Raw genomic sequence first — 26,640 nt, 5'->3', positions numbered from 1 at the left:
CCCTTTGATACCCTTCTTTCTACCACTGTTCATTAGCATCTCTAAAGAAAGCCACAGGTAGCAGAGAAAAGGGAAACTCCAAAGCCATCAAATCTTAATAATTAATCAGCGAGCATTGGTTAAGTGCCTTCTAGGGGCTGGGGGCTGAGGATACAAAGAGATGAGGAAACGGCCCCTGCCCTCACGAAGTTTACATTCTAACAAGGAAAAAGGTAGATTATTCAAAGTATCCCTGGTGACTAAGGCACCCCAGCTGGGGAGACCCAGAAAATCCTCCCAGAGAAAGTGACTCTTCATGGGAACTAGGGATTCCTAGATACAGAGGAGAAGGGGAGGAGAGCATTCCAGATGTTCACAGGAAGAGGAAATGTTGTTTGGCCGCCTCAGGTTCAAGGTAGACCGTCTGGAGGAGACCCAAGAATTTAAGAATCGAGATTTTAAAAATAGCTTTGGATTTTGGTTCAAATATTCCTCTTTCTCCATGTCCAGTAGAACATAAGCTCCTTGAGGACAGGGCAGATATGGTTTCGCTTGTGGGCCCAGCATCTACCTGGCACATAGTCAGCCCTTGCTGATTTGGTGGGAATCAAATTAAAATGGAAAATTGAACATTCATTAATTTATCTAGCGTTTCTTAAGCTGTTACTGCTTTCAGAGCACCAAGACAGGCTCTGGAGATGGAGAGACAAAAAAGAAAACAGTTCTTGTCTTTAACTAGCTTATAGAGCATAGAACATTTTTACTGAAAGGTTAATATTAAATATATGCAAATTAAATGAGCCTATAATCCTGATTATAAAGTATTTTCAGGAGGGAAGGGGAACATTAACAGTGGAATAATTGGGAAAGATCTGTCTAAATAAACCAAAACTTCCCCTTGAAGGGAGTTAGGGATTTCAAGGGAGGGTGATGAGAAAGAAAGAGCATTCCTGGCCTAATGAGAGACAGCCTGTACAAAGATAGTAAATGGAATATTACGTACAAGCAGACCGATGTGACTAAAGCATAGAGTTTACAAGAGGGAATAACGTGACCTCAGCCTAGAAAGGTGATCTGGAACCTTATCTTGAAGGACCTTAAATTTCAAATGGAGATTTATCCTACAGGCAGTGGGGAGCTACTGAAACTTCTTGAGCAAAGGAGTAACATGAATCAGTTTTTTCTACTGGAGCAGAAAGTCCATATTTTGCTGACCTTTCAGCATAAGCTAGCTTGGTTTGCCATATGTTCAGTAACTAGAAAAAATAGCAAATAAGGCCAGAGTAAGGCTAAGTGAGAGTGAATGTATGTGTAACCAGTTTGGGAAAGAGACCTCTTTCAGCAGACTGGAATTTGGGGCCCCCAAATGAAAACCCATTTTCTAAGCTTACATTACTCTCGTAGTCTGAGTGCTCTCTGAAATTCATGCCATCACTTAGAAAGTTGAGTTCGCAAACCCAGCTCCTTGCCTCAGTCCCCCCAGGGAGCCAGTGTCAGAGATGATGAACCACGGAGAATATCCTTTGTCTTTCCGGCTTCCCACTCGGGTGGGAAGTGCCCCACGAAGGGCAGTTCTGCCAGGCCCCTGCTTGTGTTCCAGAGAATGCAAGTGCAGTAGGCAGGGGGAATTCCCTTCCAGGCCTCTGGAAACAGCATGAATGGACTTGACTTGACTTGGTTAAAGGTTCGGGAAATGAAAAAGAAGCTGACAAAACTGAAAGATCATACCACTCCCTCTAGCCCCTTCCCCCTCCGTGTTCTCTGACAGTAGGAAGGGGGAGAGAGAAAGGGGAGGGGAAGAGAAAGGGAAGAAGAGGGAGGGAAACAGAGACAGAGAAAGCATTGGAGAGAAGGAGGGAGGGGAGAAAGGGAAGAAGAGAGGGAGAGAGAGAAGGAGGGAGAGGAGAAAGGGAAGAAGAGAGAGAGGGGAGAAGGAAGAGGAAGGGGAACAGAGACAGAGAAAGCAGTGGAGAGAAGGAGGGAGAGGAGAAAGGGAAGAAGAGAGAGAGGAGAGAAGGAAGAGGAAGGGGAACAGAGACAGAGAAAGCAGTGGAGAGAAGGAGGGAGGGGAGAAAGGGAAGAAGAGAGAGAGAGGAGAGAAGGAAGAGTAAGGGGAACAGAGACAGAGAAAGCAATGGAGAGAAGGAGGGAGAGGAGAAAGGGAAGAAGAGAGGGAGAGAGAGAAGGAAGAAAGGAGGGGGAAGGGGAACAGAGACAGAGAAAGCAGTGGAGAGAAGGAGGGAGGGAGGGGGAGAAAGGCTGCTGTATGGATGTGCAGCAGGAGCAGCTTTTCAATAACAACTTTCTTTCAGCAGCTCCAGTCCAGGCTCTGTTCCCCACCAAAGACCACTGTGGGGCTGGAGGCTGGCAGAAGACTCTCCCAGTGATGTGGCTTTCCAGCCTGTCCTCAAGGGCCCGGTCTTCCCCCCCTTTATCCTGCCTGGTAGCGGCTGCAGCAGAGGGCTGGCTCTCCCTGGCAGCCAGCCGCTCCTTTATCTATAAATGGAAAGAGTTGGCCTGTCTCCCAGGATAACACAAGATCAGCCTGTGCATCCCATATGCAATCTTTAGCTTGATGACTTCATCAGAAGGGAGGGAGAGAATTGAGAGATGGGGGGTGGAGCTGGGGAGAAGGGGAGTGGTGGAAAAGAAACTTTTGTACTCAGCTTGACGGGATGATAGCAAAAATAATAACATTTGTGTGATGCTTTAAAACTGATCATTCTCAGTAGGTTAGATGCTATTATTATCCCAGTTTTTAAAAAAGGAAATTGAGGCCGGGGACAGTGAAATGGTTTGTTCAGGACCACTAAGTGTCTAAGGCAGGATATGAATCTTATTTTCTTTTCCTTTTTTTTTTCTTAAGTAATTGGGATTAAGTGACTGGCCCAAGGTCACATAGCTAGGAAGTATTAAGTATCTAAGGCTGGATTTGAACTCAGGTCCTCCTGTTCCATTCTGCCATCTAGCTGCCCTTACCAAGAATTGAATCTTATTTCTGCCGGCTCATCCAAGTTCAGTGTTTTCTCTACTGTCTTTCTGTCTTATTCCAATCCTTTTTTTTTTTTAATTAAGGGAAGCAGGAGCATTACATCCATAGAGTAGCCATCAGTAATCACAATTACTCATATCGATCAACTCCCCATATCTCTGAACGCCCCAAAACCCCTACGAGGCAGGTATGGCAAGTGTTATTACCCCGTCTTAAAAAATGAAGAAACCAAGACTCGGAGAGAAGTCATTTGCCCGTGGTCACCCAGCACCTAAAAATCAGGTCTCTTCTAGCTTTTAAACTCAATTTATCCATGTCACTTCCCCTCTCTGTGAGCCTCAGTTTCCTTATCTGTGAAATGGAGATAACAACACTTGTAAGAAATAAAATATCTTCCGGAGAACGTCACTGACCCACTGCCGAATGCAGGAAAGATGTCTTTTATATTCTTGCAAGAATGGATGGACCCCAATTCTGTAGAAAGGGAACAAACCTACAGAGGCCAGGTCGAGTCATTTTGTGGAGTTTAGTTAGGCCTTTCTTCCTTTCCAGGCTCCCCTTCTCCCTTGTAAGATACGTAATATACCCAATTTTAAGCAAAATGTGAGCAGGGCGGTTCTTTCTCTGGTTCTTTGAGCTCGTGCGACTGGTCACGTCTCCCCTTTCCCAATCCTTCCTTGACCGAGAGGCAAACTCCCCCTCCTTATCACCTTCCTCAAGGACACCTGTGGAAACAAAATGACTAAGATTGCAAAATCCCATTTTTTTCCCGGGTGTCCAGGTTAATAGACACACTTTTGAAACCACAAAGGCATTATTTATTTCCTCTCCTGAAGCTCAAGCCCCTCCCTTGACTCCCCAGTAATTGTGTTACAGAAGTTACAGAAGTGGATGATCTCCATCTCTCAGGCCTTGCTCCCAGGGAGCTTACATTCTTCTGGAAGTAAAGACTCCTGTTCACATCTCAAACCTCCCCCCACCCTGATTATCTTTGATGCCTTTGTGGGTTTCAGTTTTCTCATTTAAATTTAATTTCCCTGATTTAATGCCCACCCAGGTCTCACATCCCTGCCTCATAGTGTTTGGAGGTTTAGAAATGGAGGGGACTGGGGGCAGCTCGGTGACGCAGTGGGAGTTCAAATCTCACCTCAGACACTTAACCTTCCTAGCTGTGTGACCCTGGGCAAGTCACTTAACCCCAGGAAAAAAAGAAAGAAATGGAGGGGCCCTTCAGGATTATGTAGGCCAGAGGTTCTTAACCTTGCCGAGGATCCCTTTGCTGGTCACTCTGCTAAAGCCTATAGATCTTTTTTTCAGAATAATGCTTTTAAATGCATAAAGTACATACAAATATAAAGGAAAAACAAAGGTTAGGAAGAAAAAAGAGGAGATATTTTTCTGGTCCAAGTTCATGGACCCCTGAAATCCACCCGCAGACCCTTTTAGGAGTTCCTGAGCCCCAAGCCCCAGACCGGGGTAACCGGAAGAAATAAGATAAGCAGCTTCTGCCCGTGGCAAGTGGGAATCGAGGATTCCAAAGCACCTTTTGTGATTGTGGATCCCCGGCAGCCCTCGTGGTCCATAGGAGGCCGCTCTGTGAAGCTCAAATGGGATGACAGATGTAGAGTACTTTGCAAACTTCCAGGCCCTATATAAACATTAGCTATTATTATTCTCATTACTCAGAAGCTGTGAGGTCGACTTTCCCTGTGGCCATATTCTTATCTCCCGGGGTCAGAACGGACAGCGGCAAATGGGCTTCCCAACTGCTTCTTGCCCTCATTAGCCCCTGGGAAGTCCACACTTGCCCATATAAATGAGAGCAGCCTGAGAGGCTGGCTCCATTCCAAGGCCCCTGGGAGCACTCGGAGAGGTTCAAGTTAATGCCGGGGGAGCCTTGGTCAGATCCTTGAACTCACTGCATTTCTTTCCTGGTGAACTCTGAACCAGCGTGAGACCCTTCAGAGGGAGCCTTGATTCTCAGGGCAGAAGGACCAGGGGGGGACCTGTAGGTAACATCAAAGGGCTGGGAGAGGGCTGCTGCCAGAGGGGCGCCGGGCAGCTGTGTTCTCAGTGAGTGATGAGGCCAAATGGGATTTTTCTGATTCTCCATAAAGAAAGCCCTTGAAAGCCTGACCTTCATGGGGCTGAGGGCACTTCCTCCTCCTGCAGGGGAGTGTTGGTTCTCACCCCGACTTTAATCACCAGGAGACTGGGAGCTTGTAAAGAAGATCCCACCGGGGCGGGGTTGAGGGCTTTGGGGCTCTCCTCCAAGGTTGTGTGACTTGGTTTTTCTCTGCTGTCTTTTCTTCCACTCCTAGTTGTCAGTGCTCTTCGCAGAGCCAAATCAGGCCTGCACACATTCCCAGAATGAGCCAGTGGGCCGAACACTCCGCAGGCCCCTGCTGAACGTACTTCCCAAGCTCCTTGAAGGCAGGAACTGACTGTCTTTGGGTCATAAATTGTCTAACAATTTAATGGTAAAAAAGGTTATGAGGTAGAAGCGGTCTAGAGTGGCGGCTGAAGTGCTGGGATCAGCCTTGAAGTGTCTGAGGTCAAACCCCACCTGCGATGGTATGCCATCATCCCAGGCAAGTCACCTTTGGGCTGTGAACAACTCCCTCAGCTCCCAAGTCAGAGATGGATTGTGCTCTTCTGGGATGGAGGCAGCTCCCACACCCACAGTTTCTAAGACTGGTAAAATTATAGGAGAGACAGACAGACAGACAGACAGACACAGAGAGAAAGAGAGAGACAGAGAGAGAAAGGAAGGAAGGAAGGAAGAAAGAGAAAAGGAAAGAAAGAAAGAGAAAAGGAAAGAAAGAAAGAAAGAAAGAGAAAAGGAAAGAAAGAAAGAAGGAAGGAAGGAAGGAAGGAAGGAAGGAAGGAAGGAAGGAAGGAAGGAAGGAAGGAAGGAAGGAAAGAAAAGAAGGAAGGAAGGAAGGAAAGAAAGAAGGAAAAAAGAAAAGAAGGAAGGAAGGAAGGAAGGAAAGAAAGAAAGAAGGAAAAAAGAAAAGAAGGAAGGAAAGAAAGAAAGAAAAGAAGGAAGGAAAGAAAGAAGGAAGGAAGGAAAGAAAGAAAAGAAGGAAGGAAGGAAAGAAAAAAAGAAAGGAAAGAAAGAAAGAAGGAAAAAAGAAAAGAAGGAAGGAAGGAAAGAAAGAAAAGAAGGAAGGAAAGAAAGAAAGAAAGAAAAGAAGGAAGGAAAGAAAGAAAAGAAGGAAGGAAAGAAAGAAAAGAAGGAAGGAAGGAAAGAAAGAAAAGAAGGAAGGAAAGAAAGAAGGAAGGAAGGAAAGAAAGAAAAGGAAGAAGGAAAGGAAAAAAAAGAAGGAAGGAAGGAAAGAAAAGAAGGAAGGAAAAAAGAAAAGAAGGAAGGAAGGAAAGAAAGAAAAGAAGGAAGGAAAGAAAGAAAGAAAAGAAGGAAGGAAGGAAAGAAAAAAGGAAAGAAAGAAGGAAAAAAGAAAAGAAGGAAGGAAGGAAAGAAAAGAAGGAAGAAAGGAAAGAAAGAAAAGAAGGAAGGAAAGAAGGAAGGAAGGAAAGAAAGAAAGAAGGAAAAAAGAAAAGAAGGAAGGAAAGAAAGAAAGAAGGAAAAAAGAAAAGAAGGAAGGAAAGAAAGAAAGAAAAGAAGGAAGGAAGGAAAGAAAGAAAAGAAGGAAGGAAAGAAAGAAAGAAAAGAAGGAAGGAAGGAAAGAAAGAAAAGAAGGAAGGAAAGAAAGAAAAGAAGGAAGGAAAGAAAGAAGGAAAGAAAGGCGAGAAATTTTGTGGGTGTGTGTTCCTATCAGTAACATAGAACCTTTCAGATAATAAGTACTGTTGAATTAAATTGACCCTGTCCCTGTCCTCAAAGTATTTATAGCTTCAATGACATTATTCAAGTTATGCCAGCCAGGGAACATCATTAAGCACCTACTATGTGCCAGGAACTATTCTAAGTTCTGGAGATAACAAGAAAAAAGAAAAAAATTCCTCCTCTCGGGGATCTCAGTCTAATGAGGGAGACCATATTAATTCTTCAAATAGTGTGTAGACAGGATAAATTTGAGATAATCAATAGAGAAGACACTAAGTTTAAGGAGGCCCATGAAAGGCTTTTTGCAGAAGATAGGGCTTGAGCTGAGACTTGAAGGAAACCGGTGAGGAAGTGAGGAGCAGAGATGAGGAGGGAGAGAGTTCCAGCATGGAGGAGGTGATTTGGGAGGTGATTGCTTTGTTCAAGGACTAGCAGAGAGATAATTGTCACTAGGTTCTAGAGTATATGTTGGGGAGAGAATAAGGTCTAAGAAAAGTTGCAAGGCAGGAAGGGTCCAGGTTATGAAGGGAACATTCAGGCCAGTTTCCCGGAAAGCATTCTCCATCTACTGCTAATGTCCCATTACTTATAATAACTCCGCCCAAGTCTTTCCAACAAAATTTTAAAAAAACTTCTCCCAAAGAAAAATAATCTATCCTCTACTTCCCCCAAAACTTTGTCTCAAAAGAGAAACAACTTCCAGGGTCTTTACCAGCATATTCTCACTTTTAAGGCATTCAATCCAAGCTTTACCTGAATTGCTGTTAGTTTCCATATCTGTAAAATATCCATTCACTACCTATTCAAACAGAATTATGAAGAAACTGCCTTGTATCTTCCATCAAGCTGTGAGCTCCTTCAGGATAGAGACTATCTTTGTCTGTCTTTTTATCCCCAGCACTTAGCGCAGCATTTGGAACATAGTAGGTACTTAATAAATGCTAGTTGTCTCAGTCAGCTATTAATCATTGTCATTACAATCGCCACTTACTATGCATGTCATCAAACCGGACCTCCTTAGTAAAACATAAGCCTCCCCAAGGATATGATTTTCTCGACTGTATTCCTAGGACCTAACGCAATCCGTGGCACATAGTACTTGCTTCCTAAACACTTGCCAAGTTGAGTTATTGAATCGCATTAGAAGCAGACTCTGGACTAGACCATAGGTTAGGTTCCATGGCATTCTTAAACTTGAGTTTACATATTTACTTTATTTTTTGACCAAATTTGTAATTTCATTGATGTAAAGAGCTCTGGATGAGGAATCTCCTCTCCTAATGATGAAAGAGTGATTATGATGGAGACTTGTTTCGAAATATATAATCTTAGAGAATAGCCCAAGATCCTGAGAGTTTAAATGCCTTGCCCAAAGTCACTCAGAGGGTATTTGTCAGGCAGGATCCACTTTCGAGGGCTTTCTGACTCACAGACTGACTTTCTCTCCACTCTACCCCAAGGTTTTTCATTATTGACTTCATGGAAATAGTAACTTAAATCCGAACTAAGGTACACACTGCTATACTTAGGGGAGCTGGGATTTTTATCCAGTAGGTTGATCCCCTTGTACTATATGGTAGGTGGTCTTCAAGACTTGCTATAGCTGAAAAATTCATCACCCTCTCGATGAGTTTCTCTGAATTTAAATCCTCTGTCTGGTCCTAGAATGATAAACATGCCAATCTATCACCAGGCCTATACTGTATATTGGAGATCATAATAAAGACACCTCATTTTATTTTATGTTCTAGCATACTATTATGTTATATGAGATGTAAGATTTAAGGCTGCAAGGGACAGTAGAAATCATCTAGTCAGCCCCCATGTTTTATAAATAAGGAAGCTGAAGTCCAGGGAATTTCGGGCTCATAGGTAGTGAGGAGTCCTCCTGGATGAGTCATTTTCCTTTTTCTAGGTCTTATTGCCCTTCTCTGTAATGATAATTCACATTTCTATAGAAATTTTATTCTGTGAAATAATTGACATTTCTATAGCTCTCTTTCTATATTCTATATCTTTATAAAGTGCTTTCTTTACAATAATCCTAAGAGATAGGTGATAAAAGTATGATTATGTTTTTACTGATAAGGAAACTGAAGTTTCAGAGAAGTTAAAAAGAAAAAAAAAAAAAAAAACAATCTCTGGGGCAGCTAGTTGGTGTAATAGATAGAGCACCAGCCCTGAAGTCAGGAGGATATGAGCTCCAATATGGCCTCAGACACTTAACACTTCCTACCTGTGTGACTTTGGGCAAGTCACTTAATTCCAGTTGCCTAAGGAAAGAAGGAAGGAAGGAAGGAAGGAAGGAAGAAAAGGGAAGGAAGAAAGAAAGAAAAAGGAAGGAAGGAAGAAAGAAAAAGGAAGGAAGGAAGGAAGGGAAAGAAAGAAAGAGAAAGAAAGAAAGAAAAAAAAGGAAGGAAGGAAAAGAGGAAGAAAAGGGAAGGAAGAAGAAAAAGGAAAGAAGGAAGAAGGAAAGAAAGAAAAAGGAAGGAAGAAAAAAAAGAAAAAATCAATCTGGACATGATTATACTTGGACCCAGAATTTCTAAACTTCTGACTGTAAATCTTTCACTCTGGTCTTGTTCCTGGAGCCACACTGAATCGTTGTTGTTCAGTCCTTCATTTGGGAAGACATCACAGACTTGACTGATGACATCACAGATGAAGTCTTGACTTGGATGTGAATTGGATTTAAAGGAGGCAAAGCTGTGCAAAGTCATCAGCCTGGCTCTCTCTCCCGGACCCAGTGACAAAGACTAGGATGCTCACCCTCTTGCTCAGAGAGACCTGGATCACCTTGGAGGCAGCTGTTGGGGAGGCTGCTCTTGAGTGGGGCTGGGGGATCAGGTCGGGGAGAGAACTTCCTCTAGGAGTGACTACCAAGGACAGCGATTGAAAAGAAAGCAGCCTCCTGAGAGCATCCTATAAGAGCTTTCTTATGACTGTGCCGTGCTGAAAAGCAAAATGCTTAACATCTCAGGGCTTGAGAACAATGTGAGACTCTAAGTTGGAGGAATAAGCCCATCTCCATTGCTAGAGAGAGGTTTTCTCATGTAGGGAGTTCCCTTTATCAGTGAAATCTCCAGCCCATTCCCCAAGCCTTTCCCTTCTTGTTAGCTGGGGGCCAAAATCTCTTGTTTGGGGACTCCAGAAGGTCTTGGGGGCCCATGAGCACCCTCTAAGAAGCAGCCGGTTCACCCTGCCCGGCTCAGTTCTTTCCACTACATGGGGTTGTCAAATGACGAGGCCGGACTCGATGGTCTCAGGGGTCCCCTTCACATCCAGTCTTCTAAGATTCTAATTCCATTGTCGAGCTGGGTAGAATTTTGCAGTCAAAGTAATTGAGCAAAGTAGCACGTTTCCTCTTTAAAGGTTTATGCTTAACACATTTAGTAGTCTTTGATTTGGGTCCCAAGATACTAACTGCTATTCAAGTGATGGACTTCATGAGATTGGTGATGAATGTAAAGCGCTTTGCAAACCTCCAAGTGCTGTTTAATTAAGATTCAAGCAACCTTCCCCCAAAACTTAAGGATCTTGGGGGTATAACTGCCACACGGGGTCAAAAAAAGCCCCAAACCAATGGGCCGAACCGTCTCTAACGGCTTGCTGATCTGTGATCACTATTCTTGTAGGAGAACATAGTTTTTATTTCAGGCAGCTCTCCAGACCAGTGTGAAAATTTGCTTTAAAAAAGAAGATAAAATTCTCTGAAGGGGCCATCCTCCTCAGAACAAAGTTCTGTCCTGACACCTGATCCAGCTTCAAAGGGAAATGTTGGGGTTTGTGGTTTCTCCCTTCTGTTTATGGTTGAATAGGCTAATTTTATGACCTTTCTTAAAATGTCAAATGGAGGCTCCCTATTTGGAGTATCGGACAACTTGTAAGGAAAAAACTGCTTTTTGGTTCTTTTCTAATGCTCCTTTTGATCCCATATATCTCTCTACTTTTCTAGTCCCTATATATCCTGACCCTTCCCCATTTTTGCTTCCAGAATCCTCCCAGGAGGTCAGCCCACTAGGGAGTTATCTTGGGTCATTTCCCAGGTTACCATGTAGAGACCCAGGAATGATTTTCAGAACTTTGAGTGCTTCATTCTGGCCTCAGATACTGTTCTTGTTCTCTCTCCATCTGCCTGCCTGCCTCCTTCCTCCTCTCTTTCCCTCTCTCCCTCCATAATAGTGCTGCCAGATAATGTAATGGCCATGTTTGTCTGCTAATGTAGGATGCTTTGCCAGTCCGTTGTCATCATTGCTGTGAACATTTGATAATTTGGGAATTCCTGGTTTCACATTGCAAACATTGCCGGCCTGAAAAGATGAGGGAAAAAATTGTTTTATTCCCAAACATACAAGAAATTGTGATAGAAAACTTGGCGATTCTACCCTTCAGCAAATGCCTTGGGAAAATGCAGGGTCAGCTATCTAAGGCAGAGAACCAGCTTGGTTCTTTCGACCAGCTAATACTTAGAGGCTGGGGCTGTTGATGATGTGAATGGTTCTTCATAGAGGTGGTATTTGGCATTTTTTAAGGTTTTTCTTTAAAACAACATCACATCCACAGATTTATTACAAAGGGATTCATCACATAGTTGAGGAGGAGAAAATAGCTCTGAAGTTGGACACCTGGCCTGCCTCCGTTTCAGCATCTATCAATTTAAATTTGATGATTTCTATCATCAAATAGATTGGTCTAGCTCCAAATCCAGGCCCTAATCCTATGATCTGATAATAAAAAATCATGTTACCCTGGATGAGAGCATGGCTCATAAGAAGAAATTGTAAGTTTGCAGTTAGAGGGCCTGGGTTCAGATCAGAGCTTTGGAAATTCTGAGCCTAGGTGAGTGATTTCACCTGCCTGGGTGGGGAAAGTCAGGAGATGAAGCTGGATATAAGGGACTAGAAAAGTAGAGAATAAATATGGCATCAAAAGGAGTACTGGGAAGGACCCAGAAAGCATAGTCTTTTCTTACAAGTTGTCCAATACCCCAAAAAAGGAGCCTCCATTTGATATTTTAAGAAAGATCATAAAATTAGCCTATTCAACCATAAACAGAAGGAAGAAATCACAAAACCCACCATCTTTACAATGAGATGGTTGGATTGGATAGATTATTCAGAGTTCTTTCCAGCTCTAAATACAAAATTATTTAAGTTCTTTCTCTGAGTAACCACTGATTCCTCATCTGTAAAAAGGAGGCTGAGAATGTACTATTTGAAATCTTATCTACCTCAGGGGGTTGTTGCGGGGAAAGAATGATAATGTGAATTGTCAGTACCAGGAGCCATTTTATGAGTGAGGGTTTGAGATGGTCGTCTGCTGGCTTCCCCAAGTTCTAAAAGAAAGCCTGTGATGAGCTGGGGACCCCTGCCTGCTTGGGAACCTTGCTTATTTCTCTCAAAGTATGATCAGGTGCTCCTTTTGTAAATATATTTATTTCTACATATTGGATTCTCTGCCCCACCCTCCAGTAGACTATAAGCTCTCTGAGGGCAGGGACAGTTTCATTTCTGTCTTTGTGTCTCTAGCACTGAGCACAGGGTCTTGGGTACAGGGACACCTACTAGATATCTGTTGATTAAACTGATTAAATTGCAAAATACAACTACCAGCATCCTTTACACTAAGTCTCTCCATGACTCATCCCATCTAACAGCCGTGTACATACCCCCAAATTCTCATGGATTCTTTGTTCTAAACACTGACATCCAACAGTTGGACTTCAAGCTTGGTTTTCAAGCAGACATGGTGTTCCAAATGAGAGATTCACTGCTACCTTTCAAAAACTGGAACAACCACGACCCAATGTCATTAGATCCTCAGATAGATGTGAATGTTGCTCTGCTTCAGGAGGAAGCTTACAAATGGCAACTTATGGGTTTCAGACATTGGTATAGACGAGAGCTGCATTCGAATAGCAGGACTTCTTGGCCCTGGTTTGGTGCCTTTTTTTAAAAAATCATTTGTTCCATTTCTGTTTCCTGATGGATGAGATACATATATAGTATGTATGAATACAGCAATTAGCATGGGACTGGGAAGGTTAGATTTTGGAGAAGAAATATCCCCCCCAACTCAAGGGATTTATTCTTTTTCTTGCCATGAAAATCTTGAGAGCACCCCCCCTCCCACCCCCTTTTTCTTTCCCTCTTTCCCCTTCTGCTCCCATTTCCTCTCCAACCCCAGGCATATATTATGTGTTGTTGGGTGGGTAGAAATTTGACAGCCGGGGTCTGTCTCAGCTTCCTGAGCTCATTAGTAGAGAGCAGCATGTATGTGCTCTGGTGGAAGGAAGCTTCGTCAGGAGGGAGGACCAGATGCATTTGGAAGCTGAGCTTGAGCCCAGGCCCTGCTGCCCTGGCTCTTAGAGGAAGGAAGGGCTTGTTTGTTTCTTTGTTAGGGAAAAGCAGGGGAAGGGAAGGAGGGAGAGAGACTGTGCTGGTAGCCTTCACCATCTCCCCCCTCCCACCTCCACCTCCATGTCTGACTTTTTTATTGGAAGCCTCTTAGGACGCTTAAGGATACCAGCGAGGTTCTGGGAGAGTCTAAATTACCCCTCCGGGGAGTTGGGAAATCAAATCCCCAAATTCATTTAGGCTGCTCTTTGGGCAATGCCGGCTCCTTGGGACTCCGGGAGGAGGCAGCCAGGGACAGGTAGGCTGGCGGGCTCACGCCCTCCTCCTCAGACCAGCCCTACTGCCAGCTCAGACAGCAAGGACCACAGGTGACCCCCCACCCTATTTCTCAAGCCCGACCCCAGCAGCCTTCCTTCGGCTGGCCCCCACTTGCCCTGACTAGGTCATCCATCCTTCCCTTCCCCTCGCACCCCTCCTCACAAGTCCCCGCCCCCTCGGGCTGGAAGAATAGTGGGTAATAGGAAACCAGTTTACTAGTCGGGTGTCAGTTGGAGAGAAGGGGAGGGGGGATCATCCCAAAGATCCATGGCACTGGAGAGAGAACTCATTTTGTGGAAAGAGGGCCTCAAATCACCAGGGAATTCCTGGATTGTCTCAGGCTGTCGTGTGTGATGTCCATCATGCTGTAGGAACACCATCTGTTCAGTATTATGCTCTCAGTTGCCAGGCTACCTGCTGTACGCTGTAACACTTGACTGCCTGGCTCTACGTTAGCAGCATTATCCCAGACGCACTGAGGGGGTGGGGGAGAGAAGGAGGAGGAACAGTAGTCATGATTAAGCCATCTGCAAGTGTGGGGGAGGGGGGTGCAAGGAGGAGGGGGAGACAGGGACAGAGGTGGGGGTGGGAGGGAGCAACAGTCACCCGAGACAGGCTGGATGGCAGAGAATCGGGCTGACATCACCATCTGCTGGGGCAGGGAAAGAACAGCAAGCCTCTTCTGTCTCTCAGACAGGCGTCCTTCCTCACGAGGGGCACGAGACAGGCTGAGCCCCCTCCCAAAGCCCTGGGACCGGCAACTCCATCGTTCCGATGGCAGGCCTGCCTCTCGCCCTTCAGCAGAATAGACCTACGACCCTCAGGCTCCTCAGAGCATCCCTGTTAGCCAAACATAACTGATGTTCCTGAAAACACTTCACAGAAAAGAAACTCTTCCACGCAGACATTTCTAAATAGGCAGCTGTCGCTTGTGTGGGGATATTTTTACCACCTCTGTTTTTAGAAGACACGCAAGTTGCCTTTTGGGGGTCTTTCTTCGCACCTCCCACCCCTTCTCTGTAGTCCTCAGAAAACTGCCAGGATGGCGGGGTGGGCTGGGGGGGTAGGGAGGAAGGGGGCTTTTGTTGTCGTTGCTGCTGGTTAGTGAATTGATTTTCTCCCTTCTTATTGAGGAATAAGAACATATAAAGAACCGTGTAAGGTTTGTGACCTGCTAAGATTCTTCATTAAGAGGAAAGGGAGATCTAAAAGGGGAGAATAGAATCATAATTAAAACTACAATCATTGTCTCCTTTAGCTTCAGTGTCCTGTAATCTATGAGGAAAGTTCAGAATCTCAATTTGCTCACATTACCCCATATATGTTGTAATCTCCTTAGAAATAGACTGGGATTTGAAATCTAGAAAATTGGTGAAGAGAATCTAATAAGCATCATTTCCTTGAACCAGAGGCACTAAAATCCAGCTTAGTGTTCAGGTAGCTGAAGTTATTGATTTGACTCCCATCTTCAAACAGATGTACTGAAGACCATCAGTCAACCCTCTTGCCCACTAATAACCCCAAAGAACTTCTTATAAAAATGCTTAAGGTTTTCATTTTTCACAAATTTGTGATTTCTCTTGTTTTGTTTTCAAAAAATATGATCCTTCAAAAATCTATACATGCCTTCCTATTACCAGAGCCCTAGAAAAAGACAATCCCTCTTCTCTCCTTATGTAGCAAATGTAGCAGATGTATACTCTGTCTTACCTCACACCATCAGGTGTGTAAAAGGTATCTAGCCCAATGTCTTCCCACAATCACCCCAACAAGATGGCTCTGCCATCTTTCCCTCTTTTTGCTAATTCGAGGAATGTGACTGTTATCTCAGGTTATTTTAATTAGCATTTTTTCTGATCATTAGTGATTTCAGTTTGACAAACAATCACTAAATACCTACTATGTACAAGATCCAGTGAGATCTTTCATGGTAAGAATATAGACAAAAACATAATGGTCTGTGCCCTGTATTCTCCCTTTGTTCTCCAGCACTCACATATGCCCATCAAAACAAGGTTTCTTATATCAGTCATTTATACTTGATGATTGACTAAGTTAGATGTGAATATGAATGAGTTCAGTGGGTCTCTTCAACCACACAGAATAGGAATTTCCTTCTTAAATATGGCTGTTTATCTCAGTGTGGCTCACCAGAAGGTCGGCTACTGGATGAAGAAAAAAAATTTTTTGGCCAGAAAAACTCACAAAATCCACCACATCTAAAGACAGAGAGTATTAATAACATGAGATAGTGGAAGTGTCTCTAAATAAGACTGAGTTCTCTATTAATGGATTTTTTAACTTAAACAAGTAGAGAAATTCTTTGGGGAAAAAGCAGCAAAGCTTTGCCTAATCCTAAGACTAGCCCTGAAAGGAGGTCTGACATAGATCAAGGACCAGAAAGTTTAAGTGATTTGTCCAAATTCTCAAAGCTATTAAGCATCTGAATCAGAATTGGGAATCCATGTTTTCTTGACTCCCAAATCCAGTACTGCATTCATTCACTATGCAGTCTTACTGCTAATGTTTTCCACTCCCACCATGAAGGAGCATTGGGTGACTTGGCTCAAGCTCCTGAGAGAAAAGGTACTCTCTTCACTGACTTCTAGGACTTACAGATTCCTGGATGTAGAATTGGAAAGGACCTTCAAGACCATTTAATTCTGCCTTCTAGGTGATGAAATTGTGACTCAGAGAGGATTAATACTTGCCTAAGATCATGGAAATTATCATCCCAACAAGTCAAGTTAACAAGCATCTAGTAAGTGGATACTACATGACAGGCAGTGTTCCTCAAGGAGTTTACATTCTAAGGGAGGAAGACGACAGATTTAAAAAGAAGCTGAAGAGTAAGGAAGGAAGGAAGGAAGAGTATCCATCTACAGGAGTGTAATAGAAAATATCCAGTGTCAGGACTGGTACCATGGAGAGAACACCAAACTTGAAGTCAGAAATACCTGAGTTCAAATTTTGTTTCAGACATGGTAACTATTTGACCCTGGGGAAGTCATTTAACTCTGTTTGCCTTGGTTTCTTCATCTGTAAAAAGGGGATGATAACATCACCTGCCACCCAGCTGTTGTGAGGATCAAATGAGATAACAATTGTAAAGTAAGTAAGTGTTATCTAAATGTTATTTTTGGTTAATCATTTTCAGTCGAGTTCAATTCTTTGTGACCGCATTTGCAGTTTTCTTAGCAAAAAATACTGAAGTGGTTTGCTATTTCTTTCTTCAGCTCATTTTACAGATGAGGAAATTGAGATAAACAGAGTTAAATGATTCACCCACTATCACATAGCTAGGAAATATCTAAGGTTAGATTTGATTTGGGGAAGATGCATATTCCCGACTCCAGACCAGATACTCTATCTATTCCACCATCTAACTGTCCAACTAAAATGTTGGCCATCATCATTATTATTAAACATTTATCAACTATCAACTAGGATGAGTAGTGTGTGAAGAGGGGGAATCTATATATATGTAAGAAAGCATTTCTGCTCCAGGAAATTTATATTGAGGTACAAGGGAAAGGAATACAACAGGTACATGGATAAGAAAACAGACTTAACCTGAGGAGGATGAGAACATCCAATCTGCAAAGGCTTCCCAAAGAATCCACCTGAGCAGTCCTTGAAGGAGAATAAGAATTCTGAAAAATGGTACTGAAGAGAAGAACACTCCCTAGGCAAGAAGATTTCTTTTGCAAATATTCAGAGATAGGAAAAAAGCTGATAATGAGTACTGGAGTAAGTGAGTACTGGTAAAGGAAAGTGACCTATCCACAGTCACATAAATAATTGGTGTGGTCTCACTATGTAATTTGTTCAGGTTGAGTAAATTAGCTGAAACATTTTGGGAAATGGCCAAAAAGCTGGAAAAAAGAAGAAAATTTTGATAGTAAGTTATCAAATCAAGTTAATAAGCATTTATTAAGCACTACTATGTGCAGGTACTGTGCTAAGTGCATAGGTAGATTTTTTTGTTTGTTTAATTAAAACTTTTTATTTACAAAACATATGCATAGGTAATTTTTCAGTATTAACTCGTGCAAAACCTTCTCTTCCAATTTTTTCCCTCCTTCCCTCCATCTCCTCCCCGAGATGGCGGGTAGTCCAATACATGTTAAATATATTAAAGTATATGTTAAATACAATATATGTATACATATTTATACAGTCATCATGCTGCACAAGAAAAATCAGATTTAGAAATCAGGTAAAAATAACCTGAGAAGGAAAACAAAAATGCAAGCGGACAAAAACAGAAAGAGTGGAAATGCTATGTTGTGGTCCACACTTATTTCCCATAGTTCTCTCTCTGGGTGTAGCTGGTTCTTTTCATGAACCATTGGAACTGATTTGGTTCATCTCATTGTTGAAGAGAACCACATCCATCAGAATTGATCCTCATGTAGTATTGTTGTTGAAGTGTATAATGATCTCCTGGTTCTGCTCATTTCACTTAGCATCAGTTCATATAAGTCTTTCCAATCCTCTCTGTATTCATCTTGCACATAGGTAGATTTTCTTCCACACACTTTATGTTCTTCCATTCCTTCCCTTGTCTACCTAGACAGAGATTTAGTTTGTTTATCTCTTTTTTGGTCTTCACTTAAATTTAACAATCTCCCCTCTCTCCTTATGAAGCAAATGTAGCAGATATATACTCTTCCCTCCATCACCCATCAGCCTGGTAGTCCCAACGAAACCCTCTCTATAGTGTAGTTTTTCTAACTGGTAGGGAAAGATCAGATAGACATTTCCTCTACTTCAGAAGATCTAAGTCAATCCTGGATCCATATCTCACTTGTAGGAGTGATGGAGGAGAAGGGATTGGCTGTAAGTCTGGGATTTTTTCTTCACACGTAAAATGGGGGGAGGGTAGGACCATATGGCCTTTTGAGGCCCTTTAGAATTCTAAATCTGTGACTCAGTGCTTCCTCACATTTAGAAATACACAGGGAAGTTCATCCTGGGCTACGAAGATTAGGCAGTTGGAAGTTGGCTTTTTATCTTTTAGAAGATAGAAAAGGAGGAGAAAGAAGGGTTAAAATCAGCAATATTCTCACAATTGATATTAACCATAGATGCTGGAGCACTAACACAACAAAAGAATGTTAAACTGTATAAATTTATCTGACTAGAAGAAAATAATGTTAAACATAGTCATTTACATTAACTACTTACTATTTATGCCTAATTACTGTGCAGTGCTGCACAATAACAATTATTTATACATATACATATATATAAAATTAAGTGTCACATTAATTTGTGTAAGTTGTATTTGATTATAACACTTAGCTTTATTATTTTCATGCTCAGCCTTCCTCATTTGTTCCTCCTATTCCTCTATTAGAGAGACACCCAGGTATAGTGGATAGAAAGCTGGCCTTGGAATCATAAGACCTAAAATTAAATCTTTCCTGTGGCAAATACTGACAGAGTGACTCTGGGCAATTCACCTCACCTCTGAGATCCTCCTAAATCAGGGAAGATTCCAGGCTGCATTGGTCAAGATACACTGAGAATTCCCCCATCTATCAATGAAGTCACAAGACTGGACCAAAAAGTCTTTTATTCCAATTTCTTAAAATTAGAGTGGGGGAGGGCAAAGCTACTATGATTGACTGAAGGCAGCAACCCCGAGGAATTCTTCCAATATTCCCCTCCAAACTTTAAAATAATGCCTCAAATCAAAGCAGAAGGACAGGGTAAGACAATTTTCTAGCCTAAGAAAAGGTTGGCAAAAGGGCCAAAATAGAGACCTATCTGGAACCCACACACAACAGTGGCTACGGAAGCAGCTTCAAGAGTTCTGAGTAGGGGAAAGGGGGTGTGGGATGTCAGACAGTTGACCAGAAAAAAAGATTACAGAGGACCTTTTGCCAGCACTGGGTACAGCTGGCACTGATTGGCAACTCTATTGCCCATGCACAGTTCTGGGTTTTAGTTCCAGATTACATTTTCAGGATGGAGAGGAGGTCTCCAAGGGAGGTCCCATTTCAAGACAAAGAGGATACTAGTGCTTGTGGCTCTAGGTGACCAGAGGTTCTTCCTGGGTAAACAGCAGAATATAGACCAGGAGAGCAATCACCATAAATTCTCTCAGAATCACAACACCTTGGAAGCACCAAAATGTTGCAGACTCCCAGAACCAGCCCTGAAAAGAGCAGCACAAAACCCCCTGAAACTTGATACAATGCCTCTTCACCCCGATGTGGGCAAAACTCTACTTTAACATAAAATTCAAAGTCAAGAAATAGATTAGAAAAATAAGCAAACAGGGACAGCTCAGTGGCACAGAGGGTAGAGCACCAGCCCTGAACTCAGGAGGACCTGAGTTTAAATCTGATCTCAGACACTTAACACTTCCTAGCTGTATGACCCTGGGCAAGTCATTTAATCCCAATTGCATCAGCAAATAAATAAAATAAATAAGCAAGCAATATTTAAAAAAAAAAATTGGCCGTAAAAAACTGCTACTGTGGTAGGAAAGACCAAGATCTAAACTTAGAAGTCAACAGGGTGAAAATAACTAAAACAAAGCTTCACAGAAATTCCTGGAAGAGTTAAAGAGATAAAATTGATAGAGGAAAATTTTGGGAAAAAAATTAGAGTGATACAAGAAATTAATGAAGACAGAATTAACAGCTTGATAAAAGAGGAACAAAAATATTAAAGAAAATAAAATCTAAAAAAACTGAATTGGCCTTATGGTTAAAAAAAAAAAAATACAAAAGTTCACTGAAAAAAAGAACTTAAAAAGTAGAATTGACCAATTTGGGGAAAAAAGATACAAAATCTCAATGAAGAAGATAATAATAATTTCGCAAGTAACAGCTAATGTCTTTATGAGACATCAAGAAACAATAAAATAAAGTTAAAAGAATGAAAAAAAATAAAAGAAAATGTGAAATAGCTTATTGGAAAAACAAGTGACTTGAAAAATAGATCAAGAAGAAATAATTTTAAAATTACTGGACTACCCAAAAGCCATGACCAAAGAAAGAGCTTAAATATCTTATTTCAAGAAATTATCTAAATAAAATAAAATAAAATATTAAAAAAAAAAGAAATTATCAAGGAAAATCGTCCCAATCTAAATCCAGAGGACAAAATAGAAAATTAAACAATCCATCAAATACCTTCTGAAAGAGATTCCTAAATGAAAACTCCTAGGAATATTATAACCAAATTCCAAAGGTCCTTTTTCCAAGCAACCAGAAAGAAGCAGTTTGAATACTATGGAGCCACAGTCATGATCTCACAATATTTAGTAGCTTCAACATTAAAAGAACAGAGGGCTTGGAGTGTGATATTCCAGAAAGCAAAAGAACTAGGATTATAACCAAAAATGATCTACCCAGTAGATTCAGGGGGAAAATTATATGAACTTTCAAACATTCTTGATGAAAAAGCCAGAGCTGAATAGAAAATTTGAAATTCAAACACAAGATTCAATAGGAGCATAAGAATAGTAAAAGTGAAAGAGTAATTAGAAAGGTTTCAACAAAGTTAAACTGTTTACGTTCCTATATGGGAAACCGATATATATAACTCCTAAGAACTCAATCACTTTTAAAGCAGTTAAAAAGAATTTACATAATCAGAGGCCATGAATATGAATCGATTATGTTGGAATGATCTTTAAAAATGGAGTAAAAAGAGAAATGTACTGGGAGAAAAGGGTAATGGAAAGGTAGAATGGACAAAATGTTCTCACATAAAAGAGGCATGCAAGGAAGAACTTATACAATGGAGGAAAAATTGGGGGAGGGTTCAACAATGCTTGAAGCTCACTGTCATCAAAATTGGTAAAAAGAGGGAAGAATACATATACACACTCAGTTATATAGAAATCTAATTTACCCAACAAGGAAATAAGAGGGAATGAGGATAAGAGAAAGAGAGAAAGATGAAAAAAAAAAAAAAGATAGATTAAGGAGGCAGAGATTAGACACAAAATAGGCTTTTGATGAGGGACAAGATAAAAAGAAAGGCAGAAATAATAAAAGTAAGATAAAGGAGAATACAGCTAATCATAATAACTGTGAGTGTGAATGGGATAAGCTCACCCATAAAATGGAAGCAGATAGCAGAATTTATTAAAAACCAGAATCCAGCCATATGTTATTTACAAGAGACACATTTAAAATAGACACACAGAGTTAAAATAAGGATTGGAGCAGAATCTAATATGCTTTGGCTAAACTAAAAAAAAAAAAAAAAAAAGTAGAGGTAGCAATTATGATCTCAAAGAAAAAGCAAAAAATAGAGCTAATTAAAAGGAATTGGAAATTAAGGGCATGCTCATCAATTGGGGAATGACTGAACAAGTTGTGGCAAACATGGCCAGAACTCTATGAATTGATGCAAAGTAAAATAAGAAGAACTAGGAATCATTGTGCACAGTAATAGCAGTGTTGTAATGGTGATCAGCTGTGAAAGACTTGGCTATTCTGATCAATACGATGATCTAAGACAATTCCAAAGGGCTCATGCTAAGCAAAATGTTACCTGCCTCCAGAGAAAGAAATAATGGACTTTGAATGCATATCAAAATATAACTTTCTCACTTTATTTTTCTTGTTCTTTTTGAAATATGACTTACATGGAAATGTTTTACATGATTTCACATGTATAATTAATATATCACTTGCCTTCTTAGTGAGCAAGGAATGAAATAGGAAGGAGGGAGAGTATTTAGAATTCAAAACTTAAGAAAAAATGTTTAAAATTAATAAATTAGAGAAAAAAAGTTAGTGACTCCAATTAATACCAGCCTTAATTATATCCTATTGGAGATGAGAAATGGATACGATAGAAAGATAGCTAGCTAGCTAAATGGATATAGATATATACCTATAAGCTTTTATTATATAGATATGTTTATCTTTTATACACACACACATGTTATTAGAGTAGGGGAAAAGCATTGATAAAGGAGATCATGAAACACTTCCCCTAGGCAATCAGTGCTCTTCCTTCTTGTAAACACATTACAATTATTGATTGATGAGCCTATCACCATCTTGAACTTCCCTAATTGGTCTAGTTAAATCACAGATTTTCCAGAACAAAGTCATTTTCCTATTTATGATCAATATCTCTAACATTGCCATGGGAAAATAAGACAGGAAGATAATTGGGATTCTTTTAGGGACAGTTTAGGTAGGACACTTGGAAGCTTTTAGCTGTACAACAATATGCCTCAGAACAATGTGCTGGACTTGGATCATGAGACCTGCCTCACAGGATTATCATAAGAAAAGTCCTTTATAAACTCCAACCATTATGCAAATATGAGTTTCCATCATTTTTATTCTTTGCTCTCCCGTTCGAGGAATAAGACTATTGAAATCATGACTGTCTCTCTCTCTACACAGGATCAGCACCCAGTAGGCCTCTCTCGGACCACGGGCCCTATTCAGTCCTCAGTGGCCCCAGGTTCTGGCAGCATGGTTACTGGCGCCAACCCTGGGGGTCCCAGCTTCTTGGCCACACAGCCCCAGGCAGCTATCATGAAGCAGATGCTCATTGATCAAAGGGCACAGTTAATGGAGCAGCAGAAGCAGCAGTTTCTGAGAGAGCAAAGACAGCAGCAACAACAGCAGATTCTTGCTGAACAGGTAACAGTAAAACAGCCCAGCTTCTCTATTCTCATAGGCAAGCAGTCTGGCTCAGGCTCTTTCCTATTAAATTCCTACCCACCTTATAAAGCCCAACTCAAAAGCCATTCTCTCTAGGAACTTGGCTAATACTTTGTGGTCAGGACCAGCCTCTTCTTCTTCCTTGAACTTTTCACAAGTTTTGTGCTTTGGCAATGGTAGTCAGCATGTATTGATTGTTGGGTTATAGGTGTCCTTGAATATCATGTGTCTCTTTTCCTACTGGACTATCATTTGCACAGTACTCACAAGAGTATCACTTTGAAGTTTAAAATCTGGGTTCAAACCCTCACTTTGCCACTATGACGTGATGCAAGTTGTTTCACCTTCAAGTTTCAGTTTCCCCATCTGTAAAATAAGGATAAGAAATTCCAATTGGTTTTTCCAACTCTAAATCCTGTGAGCTTTTAATTATATGGATTTAAGAGCTACAGGAGAAATAGACTGGCATAGTGGATGGAGAGTCATCCTATTATCCATAAGACTAGGTGTTCAAGATCTGCTCTTGATAAATTTTCATTTACTTATTTATTTTTGCTGACTGAATTGGGGTTAAGTGACTTGTCCAGTGTCAAACAATCAGAAAATGCTAAGTGTCTGAGATCAGATTTGAACTCGGGTCCTCCTAATTTCAGGACTGGTGCTCTATCCACTGCATCAACTAGCTGCCCCAACAAATATTATTTGTAGAACCAGAAAACCATTGAAGATTATAAATTGCAAAGCAGTGACCAATCTCCGTAAGGAGAGGGAGTTTCCTTACCAAAAACTCCCTAAATAATGAAGACAAAGGTCCATTTTACAAAGAAAAAAAAAGAAATCTGGAAAGTATTTTAATTTAGCTCTTATTTGGTCCTTATAAATAACCCTATAAAATAGGTACAGTTAGTTTCCATTTTGCAGATAGAAACACCGAGACTTGGAGAGGTTAAAGGACTTGTCTAGTTTCACACAGCTAATAAATGTTAAGGCAGAATTTGAATAAGATTCCACTTGTCTTCGGTTCTAACCCATAACCACTACTCAGGATAGGCCCCCTTCCTTATCTCGTTGTATCTCTTCCAATCACAATGCTTTATCCACAGAAATTAATAAATATTTTTGAATCAATACTATTCAACATAACATTACCTAGTACCTGTCATGCAAATGTTTGTATAGACTGAAATGGATTTGATTTAAAAAGAATTTTAAAAAGCAGATGTGTATATAAATAACTATGGAAATATTGTGTGATATCCTGTTTGCCAGAGATAGAATCCATTGCTTTTCACACTTGCCCCATTTCCTCTTGTGCCTAAACATGGAGTTCTAGTCAGTAATAAACAAAGGTGGTCTGAGAACCTCTGATGGTCCACAAAGGTTCAAAACTTTTTTTATCATAATACTAAATCCTATTAATTTCTGACAAAAATTGATGGATATAACCCACATGAACCATAGCTTTTAGTTGGGAGGAGGAGTCCTAAATAATTTTTAAGAGTATAAAAGATCCTGAGGCTCAAAAAGTTTAAGAATCCCTCTTCTAAGTACTTGGTTGCTAATTGTTATTTCATCCTGTCAGCGATATTTCTGCCAATCACCCAACAAACATTAAGTGTTTCCTATGTGCCATGTGCTTTACTAAGCATTAAGGATGTAGAAATAACAAAGAAAATAGAGAGCAGGATTTCCCAATTGGCTTCCAATAAACTCCCCTGATTCTTCTATTCAATATGAAAGAAAATAAAATTGCATTTATTATGTATCTGCATCGAAAAAATAATAGATTAATTTTATTAGGACAATAGGATTATTTATCAAATATTCCCTAAGCCATCTTGACAAACTTTTCTGAGAGAGAGAAAGACAGAAAGAGAGACAGAGAGAGAGAGACAAAGAGACAGAGAGAGAGAGAGAGAGAGAGAGAGAGAGAGAGAGAGAGACAGAGAGAGACAGAGAGAGAGAGAGAGAGAGAGAGACAGAGAGAGAGACAGAGAGAGAGAGAGAGACAGAGAAAGAGAGAGAAAGAGAGAGAGAGACAGAGAGAGAGAGAGAGAGAGAGAGAGAGAGAGAGAGAGAGAGAGAGAGAGAGATCGTTGGGGATATATGTGCCACAGTTTGAGGAGACGTGTGCCCTAGATTGAGACAAAATTTAAGGAAAAAATATGAGGAAGAAGATACTTTCAGCTGTAGCGATCAGGGGAGATGGCAGCTAAAGTGAATAATCAGAAGGCAGGAGTGAAATTCATGGAGGCAGGAGACAGCAGGAGGAGCTGGGTCACCTGGTAGATTCTCCCTACCTAGACATGGTGTCTCCCCCAGCACAGCACATACTATAAGCACTTAACAAATATTTGTTGTGGAATCTTGTTCTTGCTATTTTCCACACACAGTGGGCAAGTTATTTTTCTTTTAGCTTCTGCTGATACATCAAGGACACGTGAGAACCTCCAGCAATACATCTGTCAATATAGTCTTCCCAAGTTGCCGAAGACACCCAGAGCTTAAATGATTTGCTCATGGTCATGCAGCTAGTGAGTGTCAAAGGTGCTATTTGAACCCAGATTTCCCCAATTCCGAAGCTGCCACATCATCCCACTCTCCCTCTATATTCCTCATCCATAAAATAAGGCATAATAATATTTATGATACCCACTGTAAAGGATTCTTATAAGGAAAGTGCATTCTAGACTCTAAATCTGTAGGAAAATGGAAGCTTTCTTGATTTGTATGCTCATCTTTTGCTTCTGTTTGTGATTTTGTTTTTGTTCCTGAGTGGCCATGTAATTATCTTCCTTTTTACAAGGCAAACCAACAGCCTGCCAGCTAAAAAAAAGACAAACCTCTGTTCCTTTCACCCCGCAGTCAGTATGTGACAAGAAGCCACACTAATATCTTTCAGGCAATGATAAATGATGCTTCTGGGAGGAGGCTGCGCTTTGCAAACCTTTTTTCCAGCCTGTCTTAGTGACTTTCAGGTTTTCCTGTGGTCCTTCTAAGTGATGGCTTCTGTTGTGTGTATTATTGCTATGGCCAAGACAAGGAAGGGATACCAAGTGCCCTTTAGAGATTTAGCTGAACCAGCTCAAGGTATGTTAGGAAAGTGGGGTCCTAGTCACCAGGGTCAGTCAGTCCATGGAAACCCCAAGAGGAAATGGGCTGAGCTCCCATGAAGTATGAAGTTCAACACCATTATCGGCCTTGAAATGATGAAAACTTGAGGAGGGAGAAAATACTTCTGAGAGGGATGGTGACAAAAGGTGATGGATAACTCTTTTCTGAGTTAATTTAATTCAGGCCACAAAGAGTTAATAAGTACCTACTATATGTCAGACACTGTACAAGTACCAGCAATACAAAGTGTTCGTGTTCTGGGAGACACAATTTATCCACACAAAAATAAAATACAAAGAATATATACAAAGCACTTTTGAGAAGGAAAAAGTGTTAATAACTGGTTAATCTTTACTTATTACATGAAGAATTGACTGAAATCCACTATTATAACTAAAGTTGAATCCAGGCCAGCTCTCCCCAGTCCCATTCCCCTAT

General features: G+C 41.1%; 1 protein-coding gene across 1 annotated transcript in view; it reads left to right on the top strand.

Moving 5' to 3' along the window:
• MAML3 (mastermind like transcriptional coactivator 3) overlaps positions 1 to 26,640 on the top strand; it is a 530,175-nt gene that overhangs the window by 489,854 nt on the left and 13,681 nt on the right. The window contains exon 3 of the mRNA XM_051967557.1: positions 22,825 to 23,067. Coding sequence (XP_051823517.1) covers positions 22,825 to 23,067 — 243 coding nt within the window. The remainder of the gene's footprint in view (positions 1 to 22,824; positions 23,068 to 26,640) is intronic.

This window comes from Antechinus flavipes, chromosome 6 (assembly GCF_016432865.1).
Source record: "Antechinus flavipes isolate AdamAnt ecotype Samford, QLD, Australia chromosome 6, AdamAnt_v2, whole genome shotgun sequence".
NCBI lineage: Eukaryota > Metazoa > Chordata > Mammalia > Dasyuromorphia > Dasyuridae > Antechinus > Antechinus flavipes.
The sequence above is the reverse complement of the archived record's forward strand: the minus strand, read 5'-3'. Positions and strand labels throughout refer to the sequence as shown.